Here is a 14,737-nt window from a genome sequence, read left to right on the forward strand (position 1 = left end):
AACCTGAGAGCCAATACTAGCTTTCCACTTCATATATGTTGTTACATGGGATGAAAACCAACTATTATAAGTAATTTGTATTTTGGAGCTTAAGAATCTAGGTGTAAGTTTGTGGCCTTGAGAGAAACCAGAAAATAAGGAAGAAGTCCCTGAGACATGTTAAATTTAAGAAACCAGAAAGTATAGTAAACCATCATTTCACAAATTGCTAAGAATATTGGGGTGGTAAGATTAGACATGGTCAAGACCCCCAAATGAACAATATCTGATTGTCACCATAATAGAGCCACAGTGGGACTCACTACCAGAAGGAGCTTGAAGAGCCAGAAAGGAATGGCCTTCAGATAACAAAAATGTTATAAAAGCAGAATATCCCTATTCTTATCTTTTTTTTCTGAAACATCTCCCTATTATTTATGAAGGAAGCATGGTCATTTACCCTAATCATACATTCTCACTAGGTTAAATGATAGGATGGATACATATCCTTTCTGGAATTCTGGAATGTACAGTGGTAAATGCCACATCTCTGTGAGCTTCTGAGTGTCTGTGTGTCTGTGTCTGTGTATCTGTGTATGTGTGTTTGTGTATATGCGTAAGTACACCACACACACATGTGCCCAAGTGCACATACATGCAGAAAATTTGGGAACACCATATGACCCACCATCTCTTTCATGAAATAAGTCATGCCATCACCAAATTGTTTTCTATTTATTTTCAGTTTACAAGAAATGCAAATATTCATTCACTTTTTAAATGATCAATTTAACATAATTTTCCCCTGAGTATTAGCCACTGAGATATGTAGAAGTCTGGAATGCAAAGTTTAATAACCTCTACAAGGTCATAGACTTTGGTAGAGAGGAGAGAAGCGAATCAACCATTATACCTGGGTAATGCCAGAGAGTGATCATCTAATCCATTCTGAGGTCATGAAGGAAGGTACTGTAGATGTGACTGGACCCAAGTTTTAAAGAAGCTGTCTTGATTAATGAGTATGTAAAAGGCAACCAATCGGAGGGAATATCTTATGCCAGGACCCAAGAAGGTGAAAAGTATATTCACAAACCAATGAAGCGGGGCATGTGACATTGTGACACAGTTATGAATTATTTATCAGGTGAACAACTAGAGACAGACAAAGGTCATGCTCTTCCAGTTCTCTTCTGGACTTCAAACTTTCAGGCTGCCTTCCAACGCCATTCTCTTGGTAACTAGTACATCATTTCATTCTCAGACTCTAAAATAGCCATCGCCATGATTGTTTTACATGTGAGCAAGCCCAAGTTTCCTTGAGGCCTTAGTTTCCTTGTAAAATGTTAGGCAGGTTTCTCAGTTATGGCTTGTTATCATCTCATTCCGCAGGTATGAGAGGAAGCAGGTTGGCAGGGGAAGAACTAGACAGGAGTTGGGAACTTGAGGTAATCCCAAGTCATTTATTACTATTCTCATGTTCTTGAAAAAGATGGAGGTTATAGGGTCTTCATTTGGGAATAAAAACAAACAAAACACCTAGGATTGAATTCGGTTAGAAATTTCTGTAGCCTCTTCTACTCTTCTGAACTTCATAAAACGTTTTAAAGTGTGGTCAATATGCAATACAAAGACTTTATATTCTCCTGGGGAGAGTTGAGGGGTTTGAGTTAGCTCTTCACACTTGCTAGGTAAACGCTCTAGCATGTGAATCACATCCTTTTTTGCTTTCATTTTGTTAGACAAGGTGTTGTATTTTTATCTGCCCTAGGCCATGACCTGTCCACCTCTGTCGCTTGCTTGGCTTGTATTACAGTCATCTTCCACCATACTCAACTTCTTTTTTGAGATGGAATCTTGCTATTTCCCCCCCATACTGACAATCAGACCATCTCTGTTTCCTATATAGCTCTCCACTCTGTTTCCTCCCATCTTTGTTTCCTGTACAGCTAGAATTTCAGACATGCACCATCATACTCGGGCAAATTCTTGAAGGATTGATAAAACTGTTAAACTGTTGACTGGCTGTGTGACCTGAATAAGCAGACATTAATGGAAGACTTACTATGTGTTAGAGCCAAGATCCCCTTATAGTGTATTCTATGTCATCTTCAGTGCAATCTTGTAAGGGGGGAATATTTTCCTAACATGATTACAAAGAAAAATTTGAGGGATGAGTGCACCAGTCACTTTTTATTCACGTAACAACAAAATCTTTTCTTTGCTCTGCAGTAGAGTTGGCTTCAGTTCTATGGCTGGCATCACAGGAATGAAAATGGCCCTGGCTCTATGGAAATGCGCAATATGCCCCCCCTCTCCCCGTGTTGTGAGCCCCTTGCTACTCTAACTGGCATCCTTTTTCTCCAATTTTCCCTAGCTTGATATTGCAACTCAGAGAAAGGGCAGCTCAGAGACCTCAGCATGCCTTGCTCATCACAGGCAAACACTCAGGAAACATTAATTCATTAGCAAATTAAGGCCTTGAGAATCAAATCCAAGACAGAAGGAATGGATAAGGAGATGAATTACTAAGTTTGGAAAATCTGCACTGCTGTAGAGAATGATGGGGAAAGCATTTTGCAGGCAACGGCTGTCAGAGCAGCAGGCAGAGCCCTCCTGACTATTTTCTCCTTTGCTGTGACATCTCTCCATTTGGGATTGCCTCTGATTTGCTCCACATTCCTCCTGAGCCCTCGGCTCCTCTCGCTTGGTTTCAACTCCATCCAATATTTCTTGTTACCGTTTGGATGCCATCTGGACCACAGTAGTAGCCTCTCCGGGGAGGCAGAGCAGCCAGGGGAGTGATGGACTTTGAGAACTACTTTGCCCTCCTCCTGAAAAGTGGGCCGAGAGCCTGTCAGCCTGCGGACGGGAGCCAATTTCACATTCCTCTGCTTCTAATTCACTCACTCTGCAAAGTCTTGAACCCCTGCCAGATCTTGTTAGGAGGTTTTGAAAATTCCTTGAGTTTTAGCAATGATAGATTTTTTTTCAAAGAAGAAAGGAAAGGATAATTAAAAACAAATAACACCCAGATTTTAGAAACCATTCCCCTTTGATCTCCAGTTTCCCTGTCCACTTCCACTCTCTGTGGAGAGCCACTGATGGAGCCAAGTCACATTCCAGGCCCTTCCTCTGATTGGGAAGCAAGAAGGAAGTGGGCACTGTACCCTACAACCCTCCTTGTCAAGTGTCAGATCTTCGTGATGAACTCATAGATTGGGCTCAGGAGGGAGATCCCCAGAAGCTGAGAGGAGAGTATGAGACCACAGCCATTCCTGGAACTCATGGACAATTCAGTGGTTGCATGGTGTGTCTAGTATCTCTCCCTATTTCCAGTCACTGCCCCCTCTGAACTATCACCTCAGAATTAGTGGCATCATCACCTCTCTCTTTATGATCATTGGCAGTCTCCCATCCCAATACACTGGTGCTCCCAAGCTTCCTTCAACTTCTCCACTTCTAGCTTCCTTGACCCTACAAGGCCAGGCTGGGAACCACGTGTTTACTAATAATGACACCCTCAGGACAGCAGTGCCACTAATACCAATCGTGTTGCTACTGTAAAGCAAGCACCATATAACAGAGGCTTTGTGTGAATCATCTCACTTGTAACAGTTGAGTGTGTGATAGTTGCCTGCTTTCTTCCTCTCTCTCTCTCTCGTGACAGAAGGACGTGACTGTCTTCCATAGATGCTCAATACAGAGATGGTGGAGTGAGTGGATCACTGCTATTCACACTTCTGTGACAGGCATGGCTACTGGCACCACCGTCCCCCCAAACTGTCATTTTTCAGGCATTATGGTCCACATCTCCTTCTCCCTGTCACTGCTGTCGAGATCAAGCTGATTTGTATCTCAGTACATAACCACCATCAGTGTGCAAATGCTGTCCCCTCATGTCTACTTTCAAAAAAAAATATTGAATGTGTTTTCGAAAATCTGGGTATGAAAACATAGAGTCACTCTCTGAGTTCCAAAATAAGTCTAAAGGATGGAAATGAGAAGAACTGGAAAGACGAAGGGGTGGAGTAGGCCTGATGGCTCAGACTCCACAACAGTCCAGCCTTGCTTCTTGGCTGAGCTGGCGGAGGTTCAAGAAGGAGAAGACTGAAAAGCTTGAGTGGTCAGCTCTCGAAAGATCATGGCACACCTTCAGTTCTCCTCCCCTGCATTTGTGTTTGCCAGACCTTTACCATGGCCTGGCATTTGCTTAGACTTACCTGTTATATCAGTCAGCTTTGTGTCTCTCTGATGAAATGCTTGAGACAATTTTATAAAGTGTAAAGTTTTACAGTAAGTAGTAGAAGATGATGGTGAAAGTGCATTGAACCAGAGAGAATGTCCCTTCTTTCTTGAGAGCTCAGGGAGTCAGTCATACAAGAACTACTAAAGAGGCTGCAGAGAGAAAACCTTCATACCCCAGTCACCTGAACACTTGGTGCTGGCCACTCCTTCTATGAGGTTCCCCGCCTCTCATTGTTGCCACCCTGAGAGGCTCAGATTATAATCACCATGGACCCTGGAGGGAAACAAAACATATTCAAACAGTAACACCTACAAGCAAGCAATTCTTCAGCCTCTGCCTTCCTCTCTCCTTCCTTTCCTCCCTCCCTCTGTCCTTTTTCCTTTTCTCCTTCCTCTTTCCCTTCTGTTCTCCTTCCCTCTCTCCTTTCCTTCCTTCCTCCCTCCTCTTTCTGATAGCCACCGAGACTTCATCTGCCTGTTCCTATGCTGTTTTCATATATATCAGTCTCATTTCCTCTCAGCACGCCCTCAAGGGAAGCATCATGATCCCTGAAGTGCAGATGAGGAAACTGAGGCTCACAACATGAAGTTTACACAAAGAAATGCAGTGTTGGAGCAGCCCTCTCTCTGAAAGCTGCTGTCCCTTCATCTCTTCTCCTATACTCCATCTCCCATCCCCCCCCCCACTTTGCACCTTCTCCTACCTCCATATTCAAATGCAAGCTAAGTGTTTATTTCTTGTCATGGAATGAAAGAAGAATATAGTCCAGTTTGCAGCCAGAGCTTCCCATGTTTGTTCTCATCAGCCCACTAAGTTCCACCTAGCCCTGAATTGTATTCTGTGTCCCCAAGTCCTGTCACTAGTGGTCCCATCCTGGCCCTCTCTTGCATTTGAGAAAAGTCATTTCAAACACAAGAGGTAAACATGTCATCTTCCAAGAAACTGTAGACATATTACAGCACGATCACTTCAAGAGGGGATTAATGATGTAATCTTCATTGTAAGAGTCGGCATTTGGTCAGCTGCCAGTGGCTTGTGTCACATTGGGAGAATCAAGGATCCAAGTCAGCCTGGGCATTCATTCTCTGGGCATAACCCTAAGACCCCTTCTCAACCTACGGCTGGTTACAATGGTTCCTGTCATTTCTGCTATAACATGAATCCTAAAATAGGCAGAATCCTAAAATAGGCCTACAAGTTTGCCTTGACAGGAAATAAGACCTTACCTCAAAAATAATTAGCACAGGGCTGGGAAGGTGGCTCAGTGGTAGAGTGCTTGCCTCACATGAATGGGGCCCTGGATTCAATTCCTCAGCACCACATAAGCAGAAAAAGCCGGAAGTAGCACTGTGGTTCAAGTGGTAGAGAGCTAGACTTGAGCTGAAGAGCTGAGCAACAGTGCCCAGGCCCAGAGCTCAGGCCCCACGACTGACAAAAAACAAAAAAATAGCTTAATTTAGGGGAGGTGGATGGGAGAGGGGAAAGTAGGAGAAAATGAGTAAGGAGTAACACTGTTAAAAAAAATGGTAATCAGCATAGAAAAAGGGATGAAGGGATGGTCTAGCAAGTTCAAAGCTTGAGTTCAAAGCCCTGGGATGGCACCAGAAAAAAAAAGTTAAAAGTTAAAAAAATGAAGAATTCCCTGTACCCTACAACGTTCTATACCACCTTCAGACCCTCTTGAAATGGTAGCTGGGGAAAGAAAGACTGAGCCACAAGTGGGATTCTTTGTCTGAGTGTTAAGGAAACTTCATGTATTTGCACTTGAAGCATACAAATAACTTCCTTTTATAAGCCCCAATCATATCTTGTTCTGGCTTAGCCCAGGCAATGAAGGAACTTGGAGGCAGAAGGCAGTTGCAATTTTTACAAACTGAATTTTTATTTCATGGTACTGTCTAGACATAGCAAAGAATTTCACTCTCCCAAAGCAAGTTGCCAGTCATTGCAAATGCAGGCTATTATTCAGAAGAGAATATATTTGGTCTGCATCAGTCAGTGTTTAGAAAGTACCCCATGACTGGAAGTTGGGGCTTTTTTGTATTATTTTGTTTTTCTTTTCAAATAGTTTATCTTGATTTGTGCTGCCTAATACAGTTGTCATGACTAAAACTAATTTTAAATTTCAATACATCAATCCTAGTATCTGTATTTAAAGAGCTCAGTAATAATGCATGGCTACTATCAGACTAGACAGATACCACACCTCACATCATGCCAGAAAGTTCTTTTTTTTTTCATTTTATTTTATTTTTTTGTGAACATACTGTACAGAGGGGTTACAATTACATGGGCAGGATAATGCCTACATTTCTTATCAAACATTGCAGCCTCCTCCTTTGTTTACCCTTCACATCCCTTCCCAGCCTCCCCCCCATCCCCCCACCCAATCCTCCCCCCCCTCCCCGCACCAACGTTGTAAAGCTCGTTTTCGACATGACAACTTGTACTTCTCATTGTTGCAACAGGTCCACCTGTATCATTAAACGACTTGTTTTTCCCCATCTCCTCCACAAGTTATACTGACATCAAATATAGTGAAAACAGGGGTTATACTGTGGGGGAGGGACATACAAAGCAACAAAGAAATAATCTTATAAATTCGTTAGAAAGAAATGTATGAAAGAAAAAACATTAAAATACATATCTAAGTGTTCATTTTCCTAACATCACATTATCTGACCTTTTCCGCTTGACTCATACATATACTAGATATTGCAAATAAGGGAAACCATGGGACCTATGTTTCTTTGGGCCTAGCTTACTTCACTTAATATAATTTTTTCCAAGTTTTTCCATTTCCTAACAAATGGGGCAATGTCATTCTTTCTGATGGAGGCATAGAATTCCATTGTGTATGTATACCACATTTTCTTGATCCATTCATCTACTGAGGGGCATCTGGGTTGGTTCCATATCTTAGCTATGGTAAATAATGCTGCAATAAACATAGTTGTGCTGGTAGCTTTAGTGTAGTCTTGTTTGTAAACATTTGGGTAAATGCCCAAAAGTGGGATTGCTGGGTCATAGGGGAGCTCTATGTGAAGTCTTTTGAGGAACCTCCATACTGCTTTCCAAAGTGGTTGAACAAGTTTACATTCCCACCCCTCCAGCATCTGTTGTTGTTAGAGTTCTTGATTTTTGCCATTCTAACTGGGGTGAGGTGGTATCTCAATGTTGTTTTGATTTGCATTTCTTTTATGTTGACATGCCAGAAAGTTCTGTGGGACAGTACTGGTCTAGAAGGAATTCACTTATTCACATCATAGTTTATCTTTTCCATCAACTCCTACTCCTATCGCTAATTGTCAAGCGGAGTGTTTCCTGTATCTGTCTGCCAAGAAGTCTGGAAGTGGCTGTTTATTCTTGGCTAAAGGTGATGAAGAGCATAAACTTACAGTTACCCCAGAGAGAATGTCTTCATTAGCATGTCCCTAGCTTGCTCAGCCATGCAGTAGGGAAAGGTAACATGCAGCCCCATGCTTTAATAGTACCCACCTGCATGCAGGTATAAATCACTTAATCTGTGTCTCTTGAGCCTTATAATTGGATAATGCAACTCATTCTTTGGCAGCCTTGTTCTGCGTACTGAGTTTAGATCTAGGAGCATAGAGTCCTTTGAAACCTATCCATCGACCCCATTGAGATACAATGATTACCCATCTTGGCTCTGTTCTGGGCTTATGAGAGCAAAGTCTGTATATTACTTATCTTTTTACCTCCAGTGATGAGCCAGGATCTACCTGGCATGTAGAGACACTCCAGTGAATGTTTGTTGAAGAAATTAATTAATCAATTACCTAATCAATCAAGATGCTTTTAGTGTTCCCAGCAGGATGTTGGCTGATTAGTCCTTCAGAGAGTTCATTCCCCAGCACAGTGATTTGCAAAACTGGCTGCACATTAGAATTGCTTGGGGAGCTTTTGAAAACGACTGAAACCTTCCCCACCAGTAGAATCTGAATCTTGGATGGTAGTGTTCAGGTGTCAGGGCTTGTATAGACATTCCCCAGTAGAATCTGAATCTTGGATGGTAGTGTTCAGGTGTCAGGGGTTCTGTAGACATTCCCCAGAAATAGCGGTGAGAACCACAAGTTGCTGATCTGGCAGCCATAGGTAAGTCTTCATCTTTCTTGGCATTGCTGCTCAAGTCCGGGCTCATGTGTAGTTATGCCATCAGATCCTGCTGGTTTCACTAGTCACGGTCCTCAGCTATAGGTAACTGTTCCCAAAGAGATGATAAGGCTCCATGCTAACTCTCTTTCAAAGTTGTTCTGAAGAGTCAGGATAGTACTGCATTGAAACAACACGAGGTAGTATCTTCTTTTCATTTTCTCCACTGGAAGCCAAGCTTAGGACTACAGCTGACATCATGTGGAATTATATTAAAAGCATACTACACAGACAACTGCATGCTATGATAGTAAAATATGTCACCTTCTGATCACATTTATTAGAAGAAAAACTCAAGACTTGAAGATAAATGAACTAAAACTCTGTGTTAAGTGTGGGTAAAATATGAGTTGGGAATATGGGAACCCTAGAGAATAGATATTTGCAGGTCCTGCCTGTGAGTCTCAGCTGGATAAATATGTATTGGCTGGAAAGATCTCCCTTTGGCTAGCAGAGGGATACTGGGTAACTCTAAAGGTCAGCATAGATGGGAGGAAGTAGCACTGACCAATGGCAGAGACAGAATCCAGGACAACAGCACAGCATAGATAACAAAGATAGAGATGGGAAGAAGATGGTCAAGTAAAACTGTGACTAGGAGCAAGAGCAAAGAAAGAATCAAAGGCTAAGAATAGACTAACTGTTTCCAAACTACCAAGAAATCCAGGAAGTACCAGACATCCTGTGACATGGGGTCTCTCTGTACTTTCAGATGGAAGATGTTTCTCAAGAGGGACACATAGTAAGATTTTTGTATTTTCTCTTTCTAGTTCCAAATATCATATAATAATTGTTCCCTAACCTTAAAAATATGTGAGTATGTTGTTAAATTGAGCCAAGAAATGGATACAAAATGATGTCCAAAATGTATTGGGCATCTTCAATGTACCTGAGACCAAATAAGACTGTATACACATTGCATGTTAATTCTCTCAGTAAATCTGCAAGGATTTCTCTGTCACCAACCCCAACTTAGAAATGAGAAAACTGAGGCTAATTGGCTGTCAGCATCACATCCATGTGACTCCAAAGAGATGCATTTTTCCTCAGGCACCCAGACCAACCCTCATCTGAATTTGCGAAAATTGCCCATCACCCCTCAGCTCTGTTGGTCCAAAGGCCACCTCTTCTGTCACCAGGCAGGTGACAGACAGCTCACACCGATGCTGGTGACCCTCCCACATTTTCATTATGTGAGGATATGGTGAGGGTTTTATGAGACTCCACCACAGGCTGTTTTTCAAATTTATTTAATTCATCCATCATGCTCTGAAGCCATTTGCTTTTTTATATTGGACAGATGTAATGAGATTTTGGACACTAAAAAATGTTTTTATTAAAAGTTATGACCCAGAGCTAGTTGGTAGGGGCCCTGCCATAAATCCCTAAGAGTGTGTGAATTTATAAAGGATGTAGCGACATAACCTTAACCTTTTAGGTTAGGCCACACCATAGATTACAAGATCACTTAGACTAATACCAGCCTACTACACCTTTGGCCAAGTCATAATAATAACTATTTCAGCTGGGCACATGTGGATCAGACCTGTCATCCTAACTACTTAGGAAGCTGAGATTGGAGGACTGTAGGTTGAAGCCAGTCCAGGTAAGAAAGTCTGTGAAGCCCTTACCTTTAGTCAGCTAGCAAAAAGCTAGAAGTAGAGGGGTAACTCAAGTGGTAGAGTACCAGCCTTGGAGCAAAAAAGCTAAGGAGCAGCACCCAGGCTCTGAATTCAAGCCCCAACACTGACAATAATAATAATAATATCAGCTATTATTATTTCTGCGATTATTTGTGGACTTTCCTCTTATTGTAACCACAGTTAGATCATGGTGAGCTGGTGCCTAATAAAAACAGGTGGCCGGTGGCAGGCTGAATGATAGTGGACCAGATCCATAGCCCCTAGTCATCATTTTTACAGGGCGAAAGTCATTCGCAGCAAAGGAGAGGCTATTGGTGACAGTTTCTTTCTTCTGCCACTGCCAAGGTGCAGCTTTCCTCAAAATTAGGAAAGAATGCATAACAACTCCATTTTAATGCCAGTATTAGATTTATAGTAACATTACACTACTTGGAAATCATCCAAAAGATAATTCGCTTATACATATAGACCAAAATGTGGTCATTAAAATATACAGGTGGAATAGATGTTATATGTATTATCTATAGGATGTAATATACGCAATAAAAAGAGAATTTAAGAGAACAATTAGATTTGGCCAACTGCCAGCTACTTTGAAGACATGCATTCATTCACGTAGTTTAAACAGTGCGGTGCATCAGACTGTTGGGATGTTGTTGGCTGTATAGGACTAAATGCAGCCTGGTCCATAAGTAAGGGAACTCCCTGCTCTGAGGGTTCTCCAAGGAGGAGGATGGGCTCAGAGGGAAAGGTCAGTGTCATAGGAGAGGTGACTTGCAGCACTGAATGACAGCAATGAGCACTGAGCGTGGGGACATGAGGAGAAGAGCGTTCTGAACAGAAAGTACAACAGGCACAAAGAAACAGACAACACTAGCTGCTCTTTGAAGCAGTAAGCGAGGCTAAGCCACAGTTGCATGTTTTCCTTATACATGGGTAACTTCAAGGGTACCTATCTCACTTCGATCAATAGCCACTACTGAGACTATGTAATGTCCATAATTGTGCGAAGATAGATTCGAAACAAATACATTTGCTGCCGCCGTATTTTTCCAACTCACTTCCATCTCACTACCAACTGCTTATGCTAGAAATATATTCTAGGATTTTTCTCATACATCGGATACAGCTCCCGCCTACAGAGACCAGGGGAGTGTAAACCGTAGATACTGTCATCATTAAAGTCATAAATCCATTTCATTTGTGTGTCATTCACTCCATCCTCATTCATCATCCTTTCCACTTCCAGAAGAGCCAGCCATTGGAGGATTTTGAGGAGCGGTTTGCTGCAGCCACCCCGGTAAGAAGGAGAGGGCTCTGTCTAGTTAACTGTTTCCTGTCACTGTACCATCATTCATGTCATGCTCATTCTTCATGCCTTGTGGTTGCAGAACAGAAACCTGCCGATGGACTTTGATGAGATTCTGGCAGCAACAAAGGTAAGGGGTCAAAGTTGCTCTGAAGTGAGAGTTGTTCTTCTCATTTTCCTTCATTCCATATTGTCTTTACCCACCCCACAGGAGGGGCTGTTGCTCTGCTCCATGCTGCTCTGGTGGGGGTCTGTTCCAACGCTCATAGGAAGATTTTAAGTGGACTCTGTCATGAAGTCAAATAATGAGAGTGTATGTGCACATAGATGTGTGTGTGTGTGTGTGTGTGTGTGTGTGTGTGAAAGTGCAAGGGAGTGTGTGTTGAAGAATAGTTAATACCCCCTTTTTATTTAACAAGTGTGTGTATGTGTGGGGGTGAGAAAGAGAGCATGTGTCTGTGCATGCATGTGTGTGTGCCAGTTCTAAGGCTTGAATTCAGAGCTTAGGTATTGTCCCTTAGCTTTTTCACTCAAGGCTAGTACTCTACCACTTGAGCCACAGCTCCACTTAAGGCTTTGTGGTGGTTAATTGGAGGTAAAAGTCTTACAAGGCTTCTCAAATTGGGCTGTCTTCAAACTAAAATCCTGAGATCTCAGCTTACTGACAGGCTAGGATTGTAGGTGTGAGTCACCAAGTATTTTGGAGCCCTAAGTTATCACAGGAACTCTCACAGATGCTAGAGGGGCAATAGAAGGGAAGATACCCTCTGTCCTCAAGAAGCTCATGATGTCACCTAGCTAAATGTTGCACATATTAGGACAGAGTAGGGAAGATAAGTGTGACAGTCTAGGACAGTTGACCCAGCTTTGCTTAGCATAGTATAGTGTAGTATAGTATAACAGAGAAGGAAATTGGAGACAAAGAAATTGTGCCAAATGCAACATTGTGAACCAAAATTAGGCCAGGCTTTATTCATGTGTTATATATTCTAGCAGAGATGCACTGGTTTGCAGCCAATGTTTGTTCAGATGGCTGATGCATAAACCAGGGAGGGTGAGTCCCTTGAATACATAGGGCAAAGACTGTGAGCCATGGTAGCAATGGAGCAGCTCTAGGTGACTCAGCTCTTCCTTAATCAAATTCATTAATCAATAGAATGGGGCTGGGAAGTTGGCTCAGTGGTAGAGTGCTTGCCTCACATGCATGAAGTCCTGGGTTCAACTCCTCAGCACCACATAAGCAGAAACCGGAAGTGTGCTGTGGCTCAAGTGGTAGGGCGCTAGCCTTGAGCTGAAGACCTGAGGGACAGCTCCCAGGCCCAGAGTTCAGCCCCCACAACCGACAAAAAAAAAAAAAAAGAATCAATAAAATGAGAGTCAGGCATCAATGCACCCTGATTAAGAAACACTGATCTCAAAGTATCATATCAGTGGTATGGGGCAATAGGATGAAGCCTGAGCCAAGTAAGACTCACTTCCCAGAGTCCAAGCAAAAGTGAGTTCATGTCTTGAAGGAAGAGTGAGAAAGACAATGGCGGAAGGAATAAGTGAGTATTCTGGGTAGGAGCAGGGGTGCCCCCAGTAGCCTCTCTTTTCAAGGATCCCTGTGTCCTGTTCCCAGCAGCCATTGTCTGCCTTTCCATAAACCAGCTCAAGACAGTAGGAACCAAAGCAGGCCATCCTCAGCTCTGGGTCCCTTGCTCTTGGCATAGTAGCGGATGCATGGCAGGGATTCCCATCTTTTCTTGCCTGAGGGTCCCTAAGGGATACTAATGCCAATACATAGGGATGAGTCTGAGAGACGATGCCATGACCTATCAGCCCTCCTCAGTGTCACTGCCAGAATTTCTCCTTCGAGAGGTCCAGCTCTGGTGGCAGCACTCTAGTTGACAGAAGGCTCTGGGGAACTAACACCGAATCAGCAGTCACAGAGATTTCCATATATCTTTGGGGAACCATCACTTGCTGAAATAAATGAGTGACTAGGGAAGAGTCAGCCTGATGGAGATATTGAGGGACTGACAGGTAAACATCTCAGCTCTTCTCTTTCACTGGCTGGAACAGCCTTCAGTGTCACCCAACACCCTAAAGAAGGGTAGCTACCATCCATAGCTACACATCTTTCTACCTAAGCCATTCATAATGCCAGTAATAGACAGCCCTTCCCCTGTGGCAAGTAGATAGCCCCATGAACTGATGTTCCAAACACTCCCCATTGATATGAAGACCTATTAGGTTCCCTGGCTTCTAACTGGAGGATTTGTAAAGCTGGACTTCCCCCATTCAGCAAAATGAAGTAGGGTTTGGGGAAGTGACAGAGAAACAAGGTGCTGGTTGGCCTGTAGGTCAAGTGCATTTTTTTCTTCTTTTCTGCTACCTTTATCACAAGTAGGCCACTTATCCCCAATCTCAGTGGTCCCTGGGTGGAGAGTGCCAATAGTGGCAATGATGTCAAATTTATTGGGCTCAGTGTGTGTCAAACATGATGATAATGTATTAGAAAGTGTACTATAAGCTATAAAGTGTTTTACAAATGTGAACTCTCGTTTTTATTCTCTGGAGGCCTTTAAAGTGATTAATTAGAGCAATATTTTCAGCTGGGACATGGTTTATTAGGTTACAAATAAAAGGACTGAGGTCCACGTGGGGAGGCGGGGAGGAGAGCTGTGAAAAACAGATACTATTGCAGATTCTCAATCATACATAGTTATTCAGATTATTCTCAATTTTATGGCCCAAGAAACCCCCCACCTTTTTTTCTATAAAATTTAATTAACTCAAGGTTCTATTTAAACAGCAAATCCAATGGAACGAAATAACAATCTAGGTTTTATGCTTCTCTGTGTTTTTCTCATTTAATCTTTGAGTGAAAATCATCTGGCAAGAGGAAAGCCTATATCTCAAGAACGAAGGCTATTTTAGAAGTTGTGCTTAAAGGAGAAAATTAGCCAATAAATTATATTTACGACGTGAGCGAAAGTATGCCAGGAGTCCAACACATCTGAAATGTAAATCGTGTGACTTAATTATTAACTTCATTTTAATATTTTCCTAACGTGGAAAATAATGGTGGGGCATGTGAAAAAGTGTTACCATTCCAACTGTAAGCAAGCGCTGAAGCTTTACTTGAATTCATTAGACTAAGCTAATCCTTTCAGGAACTGGGGGGCTTCTGAAGTCTGGCCTACTTTTAGCAGATCACATAAAATAAAGCAGGCATGCTGAGGGAGGTCTCTGGAGGATGTGGCTGGATCTCAGAGAGCATCCTGCTTGTCAGCCATTCATTCCCTGAAGCCTCCAGACTGTGTCACCATGTGAGAAGGAATCCAGTTGTGAGAGAGAACTGTGAAATGCACACAAGTCCGATCACGACCCTTCCCTGTCCTT

At 42.6% G+C, this 14,737-nt stretch overlaps 1 protein-coding gene across 3 annotated transcripts in view; it reads left to right on the forward strand.

Annotated features, from left to right (window-relative positions):
- The window catches only part of Dab1 (Dab, reelin signal transducer, homolog 1 (Drosophila)), a 272,348-nt gene that overhangs the window by 224,640 nt on the left and 32,971 nt on the right, over window positions 1–14,737 (forward strand). For 2 of the 3 annotated variants that reach the window (XM_013022256.1, XM_013022257.1), the window contains 2 exons: window positions 11,291–11,341; window positions 11,433–11,480. The exons of the other annotated variant lie outside the window; for it this stretch is intronic. In XM_013022256.1, the coding sequence (XP_012877710.1) occupies window positions 11,291–11,341; window positions 11,433–11,480 (99 nt within the window). The remainder of the gene's footprint in view (window positions 1–11,290; window positions 11,342–11,432; window positions 11,481–14,737) is intronic. 3 annotated transcript variants of the gene reach the window in all.

The sequence above is a fragment of the Dipodomys ordii genome, unplaced genomic scaffold (genome assembly GCF_000151885.1).
Source record: "Dipodomys ordii isolate 6190 unplaced genomic scaffold, Dord_2.0 Scaffold61, whole genome shotgun sequence".
Lineage (NCBI taxonomy): Eukaryota > Metazoa > Chordata > Mammalia > Rodentia > Heteromyidae > Dipodomys > Dipodomys ordii.